General features: G+C 43.3%; 1 protein-coding gene across 1 annotated transcript; it reads right to left on the reverse strand.

The window, feature by feature from the left end:
• Nucleotides 1-4,762: 4,762 nt before the first annotated feature.
• LOC147886098 (endoglucanase 19-like) lies at nt 4,763-8,053 on the reverse strand. Its single transcript, XM_087395838.1, has 10 exons — nt 7,799-8,053; nt 7,492-7,704; nt 7,195-7,395; nt 6,972-7,061; nt 6,722-6,886; nt 6,498-6,618; nt 6,246-6,409; nt 5,773-6,118; nt 5,637-5,687; nt 4,763-5,538 (listed from the first exon to the last, which is right to left on the reverse strand). Exons 1-10 carry the CDS (start codon nt 7,988-7,990, stop codon nt 5,222-5,224), a joined length of 1,860 nt encoding a protein of 619 aa, XP_087251964.1. The 5' UTR covers nt 7,991-8,053; the 3' UTR covers nt 4,763-5,221.
• Between the last annotated feature and the right edge of the window lie 11,318 nt (nt 8,054-19,371).

A 19,371-nucleotide genomic window follows, 5' to 3' on the forward strand; every position in this document is an offset into this window, starting at 1 on the left:
TAGTCTTGCCAACTTTATTGGTAGAAGTTAAGGGGGGCTTGCTAGGCCAAAAACTTGAGGAAGTTGAGCATACTCGAATAAAAAATAGACAACTCTAATTCTAGGTTGGTGAGTGCCTTCTAAGATGTTCTTTCAGGTGGTGAAAAGGAAGAACGTATGTGAAACTATCGACAAGGTGATGGATAGCTAGGGGAGTCTTTGGTAGAAGTGTTCAAAGCTGAGTTGGGCGGGATAGTGGGTCTGCTAGGAGTGCCAGATGAAGACCCACATGCTAATGTGTTTGAGGTTATTTACACTACAGAATAACCGAGGTGAGGAGATAGACCTCGACCAGGACTTTTACTTCACAAGAACCATTAGGAAAAAAGGGAGCTCATTTTGGGGCCCTGAGAGAAATTCATGATTTCTTCATTTTTCTTTCCTCTAAAACAATAAAATATGACATAACCCCACTGATGTACAATGCATAATTTGGTATTTTTGACATCATCGACACGTCCGAAGCGGGCCAAAACCCTCGGAAAAACTTTTGAAAACGTCAAAAACGAGCCTGCAGAGGCCCAAAAAGGCTAAAAAGGCTCGAAAATCCACCTATACAAATGAAAGCGATTTGACAGGTTGGCTTGTCAAATCGCTTTCATTTGTACAAGTGGATTTTTGGGCCTTTTGGCCTTTTTGGGCCTCCGAGGGCCCATTTTCGACATTTCAAAAGTCTTTCCGAGGGTTTTGGCACGCTCTGGACATGCTGGTGATGTCTGAAATACCAAATTCTACACCATATGTTAGATATAATAAAGTAGCTCAAGTGTCCTCATTGAATGCAAACTCGACCGCATTTCTTTTGTTTTTCTTTTTCTAAAATTTTCAACATTACGTTGGCCCTCCTTTGATTGGTGGAGGGCTATTTTCTTTCTTGGCTAAAAGGCACTAAAATGAGCTCCCTTTTTTCCTAATGCATGGGAGGCAATGTTGTAGCCTCAATAGAGGAGGATCAACTTGTCAAGCGCTAATGGGCTAACTACAGAGTTTTTAATTGCATTTTGCGACATCATCAACAAGGACTTGGTGGCAAATGCAATAGTACTCAGGTGCTTCCTATCATCAAAGGACGTGAATGTTGGGTTGGTCGAACTATTTTCAAGCATTAGTATAGGCTACTTGTTAAGGACAGGAGGCCGGCTAATCACGATGCTCAATACTATAAGGTAATAGCAAAACCATTGGCCTTGGTAGAGCTATATCGCTATAGTGGATCGTGAGTACAACCGTTTTTTTAAGTCAAGGTACATCTTTTAAAATGTTCTTAAATGTGTCAGTAGCTTTGGATTTTGCATGCTCAACTGGGCAGAAGAGTCTTCTTTTCAAAATTGACTTGGATAAGGCTTACGATCGGGTAAGATGGAATTTCATTCTGGCAAAGTACTGGATCGGTTTAGGTTTGGGGGTATGTTTGCTAGGGGTGGTATCCTCCCCCTTCGATAGTGCATCTGCAATACTCTATCTAAATGGAGGACTGGTTGGGAGCTTTGAGTTAGATAGGGGTGTCCAATTGCCGTCGATTCTATTAATTGTCTTGTTTTGGAAGGGGGTAAAAGCTAGATGGATTAGGGGTGTTGCCCTCCTTCCTATAAGCTATTATGCTCTTAAACTATTTGCAAATGACATTGTGGCATTTTTCAAGGAGTATCAAGATAGTGTGGAGAATTTGTTTGCAGTCCTCTGTAAGTTTTTTGAGGCATCTAGTTTTGAATGCAGTTTGGCAAATATATTTTCCATTAGGGTAGATCAATCACCCTATTGGGTGGGTTGGGGCTCTTCAATGCAATGGGTTCAAAGGGAAGAGATTGTGCACCCTTAGTTCTCCCCTTGGTCTAGGCCACAGTCCCTTTTGACAGAGGGTTTGAGTGATTCAAGGATGAAGTGAAAGTGAAAATTCATGGCATAAGACGGAATTCCCAACTTTTGGCAATCCAACAGATATCTCCGGTTGACAAATGTGGCTTCTGTCTAGAATTTGAAGAAATCATTGGGTTGAGATTGAGAAACATTGGGCTCAGATTGAGAAGTAGTAGTTCAAGGCCCTTTTGTGTGTTGAAGACAGAGGACATAAGATGCATGGGAGGCTTTGAAACACTCGAAGCTCAAGGTTGGTTTGGGCCTATCTCACATAGGTCTTCGAAATACAGCACTACTGAGTAAATGAATACCATGGCTTTTCGATTGCTAGGCCAAAGGTCACCAAATGGCACATTGAGAATGATAGAGGTAAAGATGTCGAATTGTGGATGGGTTAGTCTTGGTATGATAGATTGTATTCAAGGGCTCCCTTTGAAATTTGGTAAGCCTTTGGCAATAATTACCTCGCACACGCAATATGCAACAAAAGGGTGTTCAAGTGTGGGCCCAACTATGGGACTTGACCAAGGCGTCATTCCAAAAGATTGGCCCTCGAATGGGAAGCCTCTAGATGTCATTCCAAAAGATTACGGCTACCTCATTCATCAATGGTCTCCCTAGACCAATTCTAGGGGCTACATATCTCTACAAGGGTGGTTTATCACAATCTAATTGCTGACCATTCCTTAATTTTGACGAAAACAAGAAATGATGCCTAAGGTGAGTCCTTGGTTGGTAGAGAGCTAAGTTACGAGACATCTCGAGTGGCTGTCAAACAAGTAAACTTTTTGCCTTAGAAGATACTTCATTTGTGGCTGCCCAATATGGGACCAGTTGGGAGATTTGAGTTGAAAAGATTAGATAGGGATGTCCAATTGCGATCGATTCTATCAATTGTCCTGTTTTGGAAGGGAGTAAAAGCTAGATGGATTAGGGGTGTTGCCCTCCCTTCCTATAAGCTACTATGCTCTCAAACTATTAGCAAACGACATTGTGGCATTTTTCAAGGAGTATCAAGATAGTGTGGAGAATTTGTTTGCAGTACTTTGTAAGTTCTTTGAGGCATCTAGTTTTGAATGTAGTTTGGCAAAGACATTTTCCATTAGGGTCTATAGATATTGCAATCACCCTATTGGGTGGGTTGGGGATCTTCAATGCAATGGGTTCAAAGGGAAGAGATTCTGCGCCCTTTGGTTCTCCGCTTGGTCTAGGCCACAGCCCCTTTTGACAAAGGGTTTGAGTGATTCAAGGACAAAGTGAAATTGAAAATTCATGGCACAAGATGGAATTCCCAACTTTTGGCAATCCAACAGATATTTCCACTTGACAAATGTGGCTTCTATTTGGAATTTGAAGAAACCATTGGGTTAGGATTAAGAAACATTGGGCTCAGATTGAGAAGTAGGAGTTCAAGGCCCTTTTGTGTGTTGAAGACAGAGGACATAAGATGCATGGGAGGCTTTGAAACACTCGAAGCTCAAGGTTGGTTTGGGCCTATCTCACATAGGTCTTCGTAATGCACCACTCTTGAGTAAATGAATACCTTGGCTTTTCGATTGCTAGTCCAAAGGTCACCAAATGGCACATTGAGAATGATAAGAGGTAAAGATGTCGAATCGTGGATAGGTTAGTCTTGGTACGATAGATTGAAGGGCTCCATCTGAAATTTGGTAAGTCGATGGCAATAATTACCTCACACATGCAATTTGCAATGGAAGGGTGTTCAAGTGTGGGCCCAACTATGGGACTTGACCAAGGCGTCATTCCAAAAGATTGGCACTTGAATAGTAAGCCTCTAGATGTCATTCCAAAAGATCAAGGTTGCCTCATTCATCAATGGTCTCCCTAGATCAATTCTAGGAGCAACAAATCTCTACAAGGGTGGTTTATCACAATCTAATTGCAGACCATTCCTTAATTTTGAGGAAAACAAGAAATGATGCCTAAGGTAAGTCCTTGGTTGATAGAGAGCTAAGTTACGAGACATCGAGTGGCTGTCAAACAAGTGAGCTTTTTGCCTTAGAAGATACTTCATTTGTGGCTGACGATATGAGACCTAAGAAGATAACGTAGTTTGTCCCTTACATTTAAGGTTGGTCGAGTTGCACGAAGTGTGAGATTAATTAATTGTAAGTTACTTTGAACCATCGATGCACTTGCAAGTTTTTGTTGGAGGATTTTTGCTACACAAGACACCCCATGTGAATGGCCACATTTTCATATCCCTTTAAAAGGTTTTAAAAAATAAAATTAAATGGGCATTAAAATACAAGATAACTAATAATAACCAATTAAGTGGATCATATAATGATCTAGACACAAATCCAGATCTAATCCAAGAACTTCCGCACAATAATTGGACCGTATTATGTAATAACCACCAATACATTCTCACCATGTCACGAGAGCTAGCTATTGAGAGCCAGATCGGTACTCACATAAAGAATCGACGCTCCAACTCCATCGATTTTTTGGCACTACCATGGTCCAAAATTATTCTTATTACTTATGCTCTACTACGTGTTAATTTGTGGTTGATGCACTTATTGGGAAGATTCATTGTCATTTTGGGCGTTCAAAATTCCCATTTGCTGCTCCCATCGTTGGCAAAGAGTATTGATGATTTGTCGTCCCGTCTTCTGACTTTTGAAACATTCACATATACTCCTTGCACACTCTTCCTTGAGGCTTTTCTTCCTTTCGACCAGGCTTTTTATGCTCTCTCGGCATTTCACTCACACACAAGAAAGCCTAATGAATGACAGATATATCACACCTTGTTAAACTTGTAAATTATGTAGTTCAGCCCGGTGCAAATGTAAAACAGCTACTATATCGTCAAACAAGCCCGAGTGAAAAACTTCAATCTTCGCTTTAGAAATATTTCCCAAGAGCTATTACAAGCCGGATTTAAAACTTCATAAATATGCCTGAAGGCTGGGACGGTCTCCGGCCAGCGCGGGACAAAGAGTGCAAAACTAACATACATGAGTAGAGATGTGCTTCAGATTTCTGGGATGACCTCTAAATCTCCTCAAGAAATCTGTCCAAAGCTTCTCGGCCTCTACTTTAAAGGCTTGGAGCTTTCCGACACTAGTGTACAGAGACAATAAGCATATTTTACTGGGAGAAATGCCGCCATGCATGGACGTAAAGATGCCCAGCGGAATAATCCACGCTGCTCCTCACTGTTTGGCAACAGTACAGACACACACGGGATGAAACTAATACACACACACACACACACACACACACACTGACTGCACCCGACCGACACCCTAAAGCACTGCGGCAGATCCACAAAACTAAGCTGCCAGCCAACGCCTCAGTAAAAATTTGCACTGGCGACTAAGATGGCTGCTTTCGGTGCTGAATGGATGTACACAAAATCCAAACTCTGTCCTGAAGACAAAGCGCTCACCCATTCAGGGAAACTGTAAGTATCATGCCCCGTCCTAGAGAGACCCCAGAGAGGCCCATACAAATTCTGCACAAGAAGTTGAAGCTCTTCAAGTGTGTTAGGCGAGTTGTTCTTCACGGCAGCCTCGTATCGGTAGTAAGTCTGACCCTTGAAGCTCCAAGAACTAGTCACCATCTGAGAGATTTGGAGATTGGAAGTCTGAGTGCGAGGATGACTCGAAACTGCAAGAGGAAGAACGCTCTTCAAATCAATTTAATGTCAAGAATTCCGAAGGGGGCACAAATCCTAGCTATACAGTTTACCGATGATGGAAGGATACCTGGCGTAGATTTGGGCAAGTGCGTAGCCGGAGACAAGCTTGGAGGCAACACTGCAAGTAAGAGTCCTAGGATATGTTAGTCCTGTGGAGAAACCTTTCGAGGGTAAAAGACTAACAAAGAACTTGAGAAATGCACCTGGGTAGAGGCGCCCATAGCTAGTTCCTCCGTGCAACCTCGCGAGCACTCCCACGAGGGGTCCGTTGTTGTAGATTGCAGGTTCGCTCTGCTCGTAGTCCTCCCTGTTGTCTGCATAGTCATCGTTCTCGTCAGGGCCCCCAACCACAGCGCCAATATGCACGTTTGGGTCGCTAGAACTTTTCGTGTACCACGTTTGATAACCCACTCTGCAAGCCACAAAGCTGGGGTTCACTTTGAAGGAAACTATGGAAGCTGCGCGATGGTGAATGCGTTCGGGAAAGTTGGCCCCAAATCCAACCATGTAGCTCGTGCCTCTTGGATTGTTGCCTAGAATGTAATCAACCTGGAAGCACAAAATCTTATTATCGATCGCTCTACTAATAGCTACTACCCCCAACCTTCCCTTGGCAATTATGCAAATTTCCACTAATATCCAGACCAAGAGGTAAAAGAAGCTCGCTCCCCCGCACCTGAGAGTTCGCCATTCCAAGGATCTCCGACGGCTGTACATATCCAGTAGAGCAACGCATCTGCCGCCTAGCGGAGGATAAATAATCCGAATACACCGTCAGCAGGAAGGAGGCGCTGCTAACATACTGCATGTTGTTCCATGACCTCGTATACATCAACCCGCCTGCAGTTCATAGCCAAACGGAGCAATTGCAGGCGAAAGCCGTATGTAACATCTCCATGAAAAATCGAAAAACCCAGAGTACTCATACCTGGCGTGCGAGGGACATTTTTCCCGTTGTTTTTCTGGAGACAGGCGCACATGAAGTGCTCAGCCTGCGCTTGATACTGCTGCAAAACCTCGGCATTTCCGCCCCTGCCTTCAAGAAATATCTGCAGCAAAGGCAAACCTTCAGGCTAAGACAATGCATTGGGCTAAGGATGAAGATTGGCAAGCTGCCAATAATGAGAATGAACTATTCTTTTGCATACCGACCTTTGAGGCGAGGACCTGTACACCGGCGTACTTCACATCCCAACTGAATTCTGTCATCTCCCACCCGGTGCCACCTAAGCTCTGGGCATTCTCCATAGCGTAGTTGAGATAGTACTCCTCCGACGTAGCCTCAAAGAGCCACAGTGCGGACCATAGAAGTTCATCCTGGACGGAAAGCCACGACAGAGATGAGAAGTAAAGGAAAGAATGCGAAAAGCATTGTTCGGCTTAACCTGTTAAAAGAACTTACATCATAGCCACTCTCGGACTGGTAGTAAGGACGAGCAACCGTTATGCTACTGTCATACCTCCCTCTGTAAGTGTCCGCGAACGTGAAGAGCTGCAAAGAAGGCAGACGGTGAGCCTCGACATTGGGGGAAACTTGAAAGGACAAGTTATACCAGTTGCATTTGAAAGCGGATACGCGAATCTAGAATTCTTGAAAGGTTAAAAACGTCTGGCTGATTGATAACCTGCTTGGCATGTTGAATGAGCACGTTTGCATATGCTGCGTCCGAACTTCTCAAAGCGATGGAAGCTGCGGCCAAAGCAGACGCCGTTTCACCTGCGAGGTCGGACCCAGGGTTGGAAGGATCAATCTTGTAAGCTTGGCGGGAAGTAGTCATCTCCTCTGGCCTCTGCCAACAATAGTGGTCCGTATCACCGTCCCCGACCTGCATTATCAAGAAGAGACCGGCTGAGATTGGGGGCCAAGAGGGACGAACTTGCAAAGAAATCGCGGAGAAGGTAGAAGGGTGTATGAAACTCACCTCTCCCCACAGAACGTCAGGCTCCGGGTGAGCTTTGATGAGGTAATCAGTTCCCCATCGGATGGCGTCCATGGCGTGTTGTAGTTCACCAGCGGAGCCAATGTGGCCACCGTATTCAACCACACTCCAAGAGAGCATGGTGATGGTGAAGGCCATGGGGAGGCCAAATTTGACGTTATCCCCGGCGTCGTAGTAGCCACCAACGAGATCCACCTGCGAGAAAGGCAGGCAACAGAGCTTAGGAGATGGCAGCAAGTGAAAGCGATGCGATGCAATGCAAAATGGGTTGGGGGGGGGGGGCGGTTACTCCTTGGGCGAGGCCATCGTGGAGGGCAGAGTCGGCTCGCCAGGCCACTCGTTGGGAGGAGGGGAGGTGGCCGGAGCGCTGGCCCTCGAAGAAGAGGATGCTGTGGCTGAGGGCGGCCAGGTAGTCGAGGGAGGAGGAGGGGGGGAGCAGCAGCAGCAGCAGCAGAGGCAAGCGAAGGGGAAGGGGAGCCATTGGAATTTGGAAGAGTTGATGAGGAAGAAACGGCTTCACAAAAACAAAGCAACGAAGAAAGGAAGAACACCCTCTCTTCGCCACGCTACATACATATACACTACAATTTATTATTTTGCCTAGTTCATAGATGGGAATTTTTGGACAATCCCTACACACGAGTGCTAAACGAGATTTACCAACGACTAGTTCCATACAATCCTCTCTACGTCAAGGGCCGCGGTCGGATTTAATTGAATATCCACCTTACGATCTCAAATACTTCTCCTACGAAAGATTGCATACTTCAACTCCAAGTGGTTTCCAAGCTTAGAAGTGCTTTCAAGGTGAGAAGATTTTCGGAATGCTGACTTGCTCCATTTTGACAGGTTAAAATCGACCTCCCGTGGGCCCTCGATGCTCGTGACATGCACCACGGTTAAAATTTTTGAGAAAAGAAATGGCCTCGTGGCTTCCGTCGCTCACCATTCTTTTCTCAAAAATTTCTCCGAACAGGCAATTTCATTAGGTCATGAAATACGCACTCTACACAAATCCTCATGGTGAGGGCAAGAAAGCCATTCTTCATTAAATGTTCCCCTAAGTTGCACATGAGCCTTAGTGCATAGGCCATGAGCATTAGCTCTATTGTTGTGACCAAATTGCCTTGGCCCCCTTTTAATATAAGCGGCAATTTAATTCATTTATTTTTATGTTTTTAAAGTTGCACATTAGGCATTCATGACTTTAGACCTTAACCCAAACCCATGGGCACAAAGGAGCCAAGGAGAAAGCCCATGAAGAATCACTCTCATACCCTACAAATTGAATCACTAATACTAATTCGATTTTTGATTTTGTAATCAAAGAGAGGCATACTAAGTACAAAAGTTTAACCTTCAATTCAAACCCAAGCTACCCAAAAAGCCACAAATCCATATCCTACCACAAAATTTTCAAACATCTTTTGTGCTTATGGAAAGCATGAGAAAATGAGACATTTCTGTTTCTAGACCATGTCTTTTCTTTACATTGTCCCTTTCAACCTATATTCCACCAAATGTATGCACACAAAAACTCGGGGACTAAAATGCTACGGGAACAAAGACTCTACACGCATGAAATGAGGAGAGGAGAAGGTTAGGATTGGTGTTCCTCTGGATCTGCATCACCATCGAGATGCCCTCTGACAAGCATCGCTAGGCTAAGATGAAGCTCACCTCAAGATACTCTGACACAGAGGCACGAAAGATTCCCAAACTGGAAGGTAACACCAAAAAGGTAGGTGAGACATCTGCGTCATTTGCAGACACAGTGAAAGGAGGGCTCGAAGGACAACAAGCAGTAGAGCTTACATGTCTAGAGAATGATTTCAAGCGAATCACCCTCAGGAAGAGAGAGAGCTTCCATGCAGGAGTAGCAGAACCGCGTCGGGTCCTCCAGCTCCAGGTTGATATCAACCCCAAAAGCCTCTATAGAGAGTATAGCCGCCTCCTTGATTGTGGCATTTTCATGTTGTTTTTGGGAAGGATTCCATCGAAAGAAGAATTCCCTAAGTGGTTCCATGTTGCATACCAAGGGAAAGCCACCCTTATCGACTTTCGGTTCATTAGTATTCATGTCCTTCAGGAGACGCTCGAGGACTTGAGTTTGGCAGCACTTCTCCACACAATTGAGCACCTCCTTAGAGCTAAAGAACACGAGAGGCTAAGGGCGACCAAAATTCAGTCAGGATTAAAGTGGCTAGAGGAAGGAGATAAGCTTGTCCCTTTCTTCTTCAACGCCATCAAAGATAAGAAACAGAGAGAATGTATAACAGCAATAGTTGATGAGAATAATGAGATATTCTATGAAGAGGCAGAAATAGCATGAGTCTTTACGGTCCACCTAGCCAAGGTAGCGGGCACCAAACCAACAATTCTTGACAATTATGAGGAGAGAGTGGAGGCTTTCCTCTACAACTTACACATGCAAGTAACCAGTCATGAGGAAATCATGCTGCAGAGACCCTTCTTGGAGGAGGAAATCAAATACACAATGATGCAAATGCCTAGAGACAAGGCCCTTGGCCCAGACAGGATACCGATAGAATTCTTTCAAAAGATGTGGGAAACTTGTAGGATCGAACTAGTAAATCTAATACACTGGGTGTGCAAGTACAAGGAACTACCATCTAGCATAAACAAGCATAAACACTGGAGTCATCAAGCTGATTCCCAAAGGGCACAATAAGCTCCACCCAAGCTAGTGGAGACCGATGACAATGTTAAGCACTATTTACAAAATCATTTTTGCGAAGCTTCTGGCTAATCGAATCAAGCATCTGCTTAGCAGACTCATTCACCCGCACCAATACAGTTTTGTGGTAGGCAGAAACATCAAAGATGCAGTTTTAAATGCCATGCTGGCAATAGACTATGCACTAAGCAGTGGAGAGAGGTATGTGATGCTAAATATGGATTTGGAAAAGGCTTACGATAGAGTAAGCTGGGACTTCATACTCAGAATGATGCACGCACTTGGATTTGGGTCAGAGTTCTGTGGGATCACCAGAATGCTCCTGTCAAATGCTTGGGTGACCATCTCGATCAACGGGTATCACTACTAGAAGTTTAAACTCCAGAGGTCAGTGAGGCAAGGATGCCCACTAGCCCCTCTACTATTTGCCCTAACCATAGAACCACTACTATGCTAGCTCAACTATCTCATGAACAGAGGGCTTATCAAGGGCCTAAGACTTCCAGGGAACACTAACTTCTGTACTCAGTTTTTTGCAGACGACAATACTAGCTTTCTGGAAGCTTCTGAGATGAACGTCAATAGGTTCATGGAGCTGTTCAGTGAATTTGCAGCTCTTTCTGACTCTAGAGTCAATAGCACTAAGACCGAAGCCCTCTGGCTCTCTTGGAGGCCAAGACCAGATTGGACAAGCAGGGTACTACCTAATTGGATCCCTATAGGGCAAATTGCCAGATATTATGCTACCCTATAGGAGTAGGAACCAACCTAAAGAACAAGTTCGAGTGGGCTCTGTAAAAAGTTAAAGGCATTTTTGACAAATGAAAAGGCAAGCAGCTATCTTTCACTGGCAGACTGACAGTGGCAAAACACATATTAGAGTCCCTGATGGTATACGTTCTATCACTGCTCCCCTTTTCGAATGCATGCCTAAAAGAGGTGGACAAAATGCATCTTGGATATGGTCTGGGAGGGCAGATGAAGGGCCTTCAGAGCAGAGCTGCTCTTCTCACCCAAGGATGAAGGAGGCCTAGGCCTTACAAGCATGAAAGATAAAAATGATGCACTGTGCTCAAAAACATTAACACAGCTAGGGAGCAGCCAGCCCTGGGCAAGAATAGAAAGAGAAATGATCACCTTGAATGCACCAAACCATGTAACTACCCCTTGGTAGGACATCATTCTTTCTAACCTGAAAGTTAAAATCCCCATATCAGAGGTTGTCTCCAAACTGGTGCAGAATTGGAAGGGAAAGATAAGAGGAGTTAAATGGACTAGCCTCCATAGTCTCTATGGGGATGCATCATTAGGAAGATCTATTTGTATTTGAGACTGGGCCTTTTCTATCAGTACAAAAATAGTAAATGAAAACCCCAGATTAGCTAGAAGTATCTCGAGGAAGGGGCTCACTGTCTACCGGCAGATCTGGGATCCAAGAGGTAATAGTTGGAAGAGGGTGGAATAGATAATTGAGAAATTTGGCCTCAGTAACAAGAAACAATAGCTAGTAGAAAGCACGATACAAAGAATGTGAAAGTGCTCTCAACGGAAGTAAGAACGGAAGAGGGAGAGAGAGAAATAGAGAGCCACACAAGTTTTAGTGGGTGCAAAACACCCTAATCTTCTTTTTCATTCATTTATATATGTGTTTGAGTATTGTACATAACCGGGGTAAAGGCATAGTGACCTTTAACCCCCATAACCTCCCACTTAAAGGACAATGTGCCTTTAAGGGAGAACAACCAATGAGCATACTATCCAATGCCCATCAATACACGACAATACTCAAACCGCTGGACTAGGTAGACTCTTCGTCAGCATATCTGCAGGGTTATCATATGTATGAACCTTGACAAGCTCTATGCGCTTGTCCTCAAGTACCAACTTGATGAAATGGTACCTGACCTCAATGTGTTTGGTCTTTGCATGAAAGATCGGATTCTGTGCTAGCTGAATAACACTCATGGAATCACTATGCAATGTCGGTATACCTGTATGAATCCCCAAATCTCCCACTAGCCGATCAAGCCATATAGCCTCCTTGCAACCCTCTATGGCTGCAACATACTCAGCCTCTGTGGTAGACAAGCAATGCACTTTTGTGTGCGAGACATCCATGACACTACCCCACCTGCAAAGGTGAACACATAACCAAAAGTGGATCTCCTACTATTGACATGCCCTGCATAGTCTGAATCTATGTACCCAAGTACATGCATGTCTCCTCTACCAAAGCAGATGCACATCTCCTTGGTACCCTTCATGTACCTCATGATGCACTTAACTGCCTCCCGATGTCTCTTTCCTGGATTAGCCATATACCGGCTAACAACTCCCACTATAAATGCAATGTCTGGTCTAGTAGCTATCATAGCATACATAAGACTCCCAACTACTGATGCATAAGGAACCTTGGCCATCATGGCCCTTTCCTCATCTAATTTGGGACTATCTATATGACTCAGTTTCACATATGGAGGCAATGGAGTACTCACTGCCTTCCCCCCCTCCATATTGAAACGCTGCAATACTTTTGTAACATACTCTTTTTGTGAAAGCCAAAGGAGTTTCCTACTCCAATCACGCGTGATGCGCATACCAAGAATATGACCTACAAGTCCCAAATCCTTCATATCAAAGGCCTCATGCAACTTGGCCTTTAATGCATCTAGCTCATAAGTATTCTTGCTAGCCAATGGCATATCATCCACATATAGTGCCAAGATTATCAGGCTATTATCCTTAGCCCTTTTAGTGTAGAGGCAGTGATCAATTTCACTCCTTCTAAAACCCTGGGACCGAATGAAAGCATCAAACTTCTGATACCAGCCCTTTTCTTCAAAGCCTTCCGGCTGCGCCATGTAAATTTCCTCATGCAAATCCCCATGCAAGAAAGTTGTCTTGACATCCATCTGCATAAGCTCCATATCCTCTGATGCCACTAGTCCAAGCATGCATCTAAGTGTGGTCATCTTCACAACAGGAGAGAATATCTCATCAAAGTCCACACCCTTCTCTTGCTTGAACCCTTTGGCAACCAAACGGGCCTTGTACCTAGGCACATCATCACCTGTGACCTTCATTTTGTAGACCCATTTACATGGCAATGCTTTCTTTCCATGTGGCAAAGAAACCAAGTCCCAAGTCTTATTCTTCATAAGTGAGCTCATCTCTGATTGCATAGCATACTCCCACTTGCATTGATCCTCGCGCATCATAGCCTCTCTGTAGCAAGAAGGCTCCCTGCAATCAGTAAGCATCACATAGTCTACCCCTGGAACAAACCTATCAGGTGGCCTAGACACTCTAGATGATCTTCTCAAGGGCATTTCAGCTTGCTGTCCCACCAGCATATCAGCCACATTTGGCTCATCATTTCCACTAATAGATGATCCATCATCTACCCTTGATTGTATACCTATGGGAGTACTTGGTGGTACCATTTCCTGCACATTTGGTGCATGGAAACTTGCTGTCTATCAACATATGCAGGTGGATTCACATCCTAGAAAGTGATTCTCCTCATTTCCACATCCCTCATGGGTGCCTTATGCATCTTCTTCTCATTGAAGACTACATCATGGTTGTGTATGATCTTCTTTGCTTCTGGATCCCAGAGATGATAGCCCATCTCTCCACTTTCACCATAACCCAAAAAGATGCATTTCCTAAACTTAGGATCTAGCTTCTTTCGAAGCTCTTTTGGCACATGTGCATATGCCTCACACCCAAATATATGCAAATGAGAGTAAGAGGGCTTCTTGCCACTCCATGCCTCTTCAGGAATACCACCATCCAAACTCTTACTAGGTGATCTATTGATCACATGCATTGCAGTCTTCATTGCCTCAGCCTAAAAACCACCAGAAAGACTTGCATTGGAAAGCATGCATTACAGCCTTTCTTGAATGGTATGGTTCATCTTTTCTACAACTGGATTTCGCTCTGGAGTACGAGGGGATGTGAGCTCCCTCTTAATCCCATGTGTATCACAGAAATGCTAAAAGTCATGAGAGAGATACTCTCTACCATTGTCAGTCCATAGGCATTTAAGCGTTCTACCTGATTGATTCTCAACCAAGGCCAGCCGTTTCTGAAATACCTAGAACACATCACTCTTCCGAGCTATAGCATAAGCCCACACTTTCCTAGTTGCATCATCAATGAATGTCACATAGTATTCAGCCCTGCCTAATGACCATGTAGGCATGGGACCACATACGTCTGAATGCACCAAATCAAGCTTTTCAAACTCTTTCTTTCCCCTTCTTTTATGGGCTGATTTAGTCTACTTCCCATAGAGACAGTGCTCACAAAATTCAAAATCAGAGAAACTCAAATGCGGTCCATAACGCAAATGGCATGAGAGTTTCATTCCATTCTAGCTCATGTGCCCCAACCTGCAAAGAAGTGCTTGGCAGCTCAGTTATTGCAACAACATGATCAAATACCCCTGATACATGTAAGGGATGCAAAGTCCCACACTTGGCACCCCTGGCCAAAAGCATAAAGCCCTTCTGAATTTTCCAACTCTGAAAGCCAAAAGTGGTGTGAAAACCAGCATCATCTAGTTGACCCACTGAAATAAGACTCTTGGTCAACTTAGGCACATGTCTCACATGTTTCCAAATTAATGCAGACCCATTTGCAAAAGAAAACTTTATGTCACCTACTCCCACTATGTCACATGCATAGTCATTTCCAAGATGCACACAACCTGTCTTTCCACTGTCATAAGTGGAGAACCATTCCCTATGGGGAGTAACATGGAATGAAGCACCAGAATCCAAAATCCAATCCTGGGAATATGCATCATCTGAAGTGATAAGCAACTCTGCAGATAAACTAGACATGAAGAGAACGTCATTGTCACTATCATGTGTGACTGCATTGATCTCCTCGATCTTCACTTTTCCTTTGTCCTCCCTTGGACTCTCTTCCTTTTGATTTGCACCCCAATTTGCATTCTTTTTCTTATCCTTTTGCTCTCTTTTTAGCTTGTAGCAATCCTTTTCCATATGGCCCTTCTTGCCATAGTGGTAACACTCAATGTTCCATGCCGTGGATTTGCTACAAGACTTTCCTCTTTCTTGGGACTTCCCCTTGAACTGTGATCTGCCCCTTTGCACATTTAAGGCTGCATCCTGCTTGTTGCCATCCATAGACTTCCGTCTAATCTCCTCGGCCAGCAAGCTACCCACAACGTCATCAAATTTCAGTACTCCACGAGGTGCAGAGTTACTGACACTATACAAAAGGTATCCCATGAGGATGGCAATGAATGTAAGAGAAATATTGCCTTAGTCTCCACATCAAAATTCATCTTCTGAGCCTGAAGCTGGCTGAAAATAATATTGAATTCATTCAAGTGAGAAGCAATGGAGACCCCTTACTTCATCTGCAGCTCAAACAACCTCTTCATGAGATAAACTTTATTAGAGGCAGTTTCCTTTTCATAAGTGGTACACAGTTTCTTCCACAAATCTTCCCAAGTTTGCTCATTTGCTACTGTGAAATAAACTGACTCTGCAAGATGAAGTCTAATAGTAGATTTTGCTAATGCATCCAACTCATTCCAATCATCCTCAGACATATTTGCAGGCTTAGCTTCAATCCCTGCCAAGGGTTTAATATGCTTCTTTTGAATAAGCACATCCCTTATTTGTTCTTTCCACAAAGAAAAGTTTGTCCCATCAAACTTTTTAATGCTAAAAAACTCCTTTTCAGACATGGAAGAGGATGCCATGATGCAAATGAAGCAAAAATCCCAAATGCTAGTGCCTACAAGAGAGAATCACACCAAATACCAGGTGCACCCAAATGTGTATGCCACAATAGAGTGAAATATCACCAAAACTCATGTCTCAAAGCATCTGACTCATGTGCATATACTATGCATCCATATGAGCAAATCTGTCCCAAAAGAAAATGCCAACTGCAATGGCAATCCAAAATGCCAATAAGTGCCAAATGACTTAAGCATAAACATCGTCCATTGGCATATGCATTAATAATATCTCATCTAAGAGAGCATAGCACTATCAGTGCATCACCTGCAATGTGTCAAAGTTGTAATCACTAGGTCCAACACACGGATTGAAAAACGTTTTTGGAAACAGAGTTGTTTGTAAACTCCACCGGAGTGTGAATGATGAGTAACATCGAAGTTTTAGGACCTCCTGAGTCCACCGGAACTGACAGATCTACAAATGGTTGCTCCAAACTTGAGTTCCAATACCCGGACAAAAAAATGCAGAAACTGACACAATGAGTAAGAAATCAAATGAAATGATCCTAGATTCAAGAATGAAGGTGTTTCCAAGCTCCTGAAGTGAAGTGGACACCAAAACCAAGCAATAGTTGCCTTTACAAGTCAATATAGAGGCCCTCAAGTTCTAAACAAACACTTGCGAGCCAACCTATGCAATGTACAAAGGCACATACACTCACAATCTCTTCCTACCTATTCAAAAAGTTATAAGGCCATACTTGCATGTTTCTATCATGCGGCCCCTTAACCTTGGAAATATTCTTACAACCTAATTGTCTTCCTTTCAAAACCGACATTGTAGCTTTACCATTCAAGTCCAAAGAAATAGAAAGCTCCCTTACACAATTTGAACATGCGTTGGACACCATGCTTTCAAAACTATTACTAGTCTACTAAAGAAAGAATCTTGCCATTCTAAAATTTATACAAATGTAGGGAATGCTATTTGGAAGCTTCCCTTGCCTTTGCATTAATCTATAGTATTTTTGTCCTTTGACCAAAATGTGTTTAAAACTTTGTTGCTCTTTTTGAAAACTCTCATTTTATCGACTATTCATCAGTTTCATTCAAGAACAACTTATATTACTTAACAACAAGTTCGTGAATGTGTAACTCTTTTTCATCATAAGAAATTCTTAAGCATGGCAAGGACGTCCTAACAAATGTGAAAGTAACAAAAAAGGTGAAATTCCATTTTTTGACAATCATGATTCACATCTATTTCAACCACTTACTTGGAAAACCTCTATTGGCCCTTTTTTTTAATGAAATTGCAATCACCAAAATTCTTGTACTCTCGGTATGTCCATGCATAGATTAGAGTCTTAATGTTATGAAAGAGTAAAGAAAAGTAGCAATTAAGATTTGAAAAGAGAAATGATGAGACATATTTTGATCCTATCCTTAGGTGAAATTTAATACAAAGAGAAAGAAAGTTGCATTGCTATTGCTTGCATGACAAAGAAAAAGAGGATACATAGGCATCATAGAGGCAAGTTTTACCTTCTTGTTCTCTCATTAACTTGTAGGTCTTTTGAGTTGATAATTGGCAAACGAATTTTCTTATTTTATTTTCCTTAAATTAAAATTCCAGTTATATTATAAGAGAAAAAAGTGGGGGGTTAGTCCCAAGAGAACCCATTACAAAAATTGGCTCGTGATATGGGCAAGCCTAGAGCGTACATTGGAAGCTGCAAGCTAACACTTTTTAAGGAGATGACATGAGCTAATTTCTAATAGGGCCCTACTAATAACCAACTAGGTCTTATGAGCTAATGATCCAACTCATATTCCCTAGGTTCGAGTTGATTCAGGCTAGAATGGTCGATTCTTCTGACCCCAACTGTTATTACTAAAATACTAGGTGGTTCCTAGTTTCTCAAATGGTCAGTAGGACTGCTATGCGAACGTGTATCCAAAGTGCTGCAAGGGTCAATGGGAGCCCTTTCACATCGACTAAGAGAAGCAGACACTAATTCCCGCCAAGATAGAACCCGTGCATCAACCCAACTACACGGATCACTTTCTCAACCTACCTCCACACCTCTCTTGCAATAATACAATTCCATAAATCGTCTCTCACCACCTCCATCATTCTCCCACACAAAGGACATGAGGGATTTACTTGGAATCTTTTGGTCAGTCTGCCTCGAACCGCCAGCTACCACTAATGTGTCACGTTCCAAAGAAGAAATCTGGCTTTGCCCACATGGCATTTCTTCCATAGCATTATGAGCCACATCTTCCACCATGCCGAGCCCCTCCTCATTGATCATTTGCAATTCAAATATGGAACGAGATCAAGGGTAGGGTGTAGGTTACGGTACGCTACCTTAGCCATTATTTTTCATAGACTGGTTCACCATTGATCATCCTGTCCTTCATAGGAGAGGACACAGTCAGACGGCCAGTTCTTAGGAACTCTGACCATAACTGCATTCAATAGATCGGTCTCTCATTGGGTTAGATAATAAGCGACCTTCAGGTGGTCTACCATGATCTAGTCAACCTGGCTAGAGTTCCACACATCCGACCACGATCTAATACATTTCCTATGCACGCTTCTAGCCCTGGCAAGATCATGCAAGGCAAATGGTTTTGCGCCCTGTCTGATAGCAAGACTCCACCAATATTTTTCATGCAAGCTCGCATTACCTCTTAGACCTTTCCGACCAAACCACTCCACAATCCAAATGCACTCCTTCCACGCCTCAACCAATCTGACTATTAGATCTGACCCTGCAATGCGTAGCGAGAACCCTAAGACAAGTTTGTCATACCAAATTAGCCCTAGCCACTTTCCCACTCCTCTTCTCGACCCCTTATCAATGTGGCTTTGAAAATTTTGACCCATGGGGCATCACTTCTAAACAAACCAGGCAATCCATTTGCAGATCAATGAATGATTTCTTGTTTTGATATCAAGGAGACCGAGGCTTCCTTTAAGCCTTGGGGTCTTCATAGCTTCCTAAGGGATGAGGTGCATCTGTCTTTTCCCACCTTCTTCACACCACACAAAGGCTCTGAGTAGCTTCTCAATCTCGATCTAATGACTATCTCGAAAGTTCCACATTGATGCAATGTAAGTTGTGGCTGCAGAGAGGATATGTTGCACCACAAGCACTCTACTATTCCATCCTAGCTGAATCCCATTCAAATTGTGGAGTTTAGCCTTAATTTTGTCTTTGAACCATGAGAACCTTTGTTTCACAGTAAGATCTAATCCAAGGGGGGGCCCTAGATATCTAAGAATTACCCCCTATTTACAACTTGGACTCCCAAATTTGTCACCCAGCCTTAAGTGGCTAAAGCATTCATTCTTAAAGCAAAGATCTTCTACTAGTTGCAAAGCAAGCCTGAAGTAGCATGAAAATTTTCCAGAATCTTGAATAAT

Source organism: Dipteris shenzhenensis, chromosome 24 (assembly GCF_047967505.1).
Source record: "Dipteris shenzhenensis isolate YYH24624 ecotype China chromosome 24, Dip_SZ_1.0, whole genome shotgun sequence".
NCBI classification, from domain to species: Eukaryota; Viridiplantae; Streptophyta; class Polypodiopsida; order Gleicheniales; family Dipteridaceae; genus Dipteris; species Dipteris shenzhenensis.

Coding starts and splice junctions, on each gene's coding strand:
- LOC147886098 (XM_087395838.1), bottom strand. CDS start 7,990: ATGGCTCCCCTTCCCCTTCGCTTGCCTCTGCTGCTGCTGCTGCTGCTC. Junction 6,119..6,245: donor TTGGAATGGCGAACTCTCAG/GTGCGGGGGAGC, acceptor TTGTGCTTCCAG/GTTGATTACATTCTAGGCAA. Junction 5,688..5,772: donor CTATGGGCGCCTCTACCCAG/GTGCATTTCTCA, acceptor TCTTACTTGCAG/TGTTGCCTCCAAGCTTGTCT.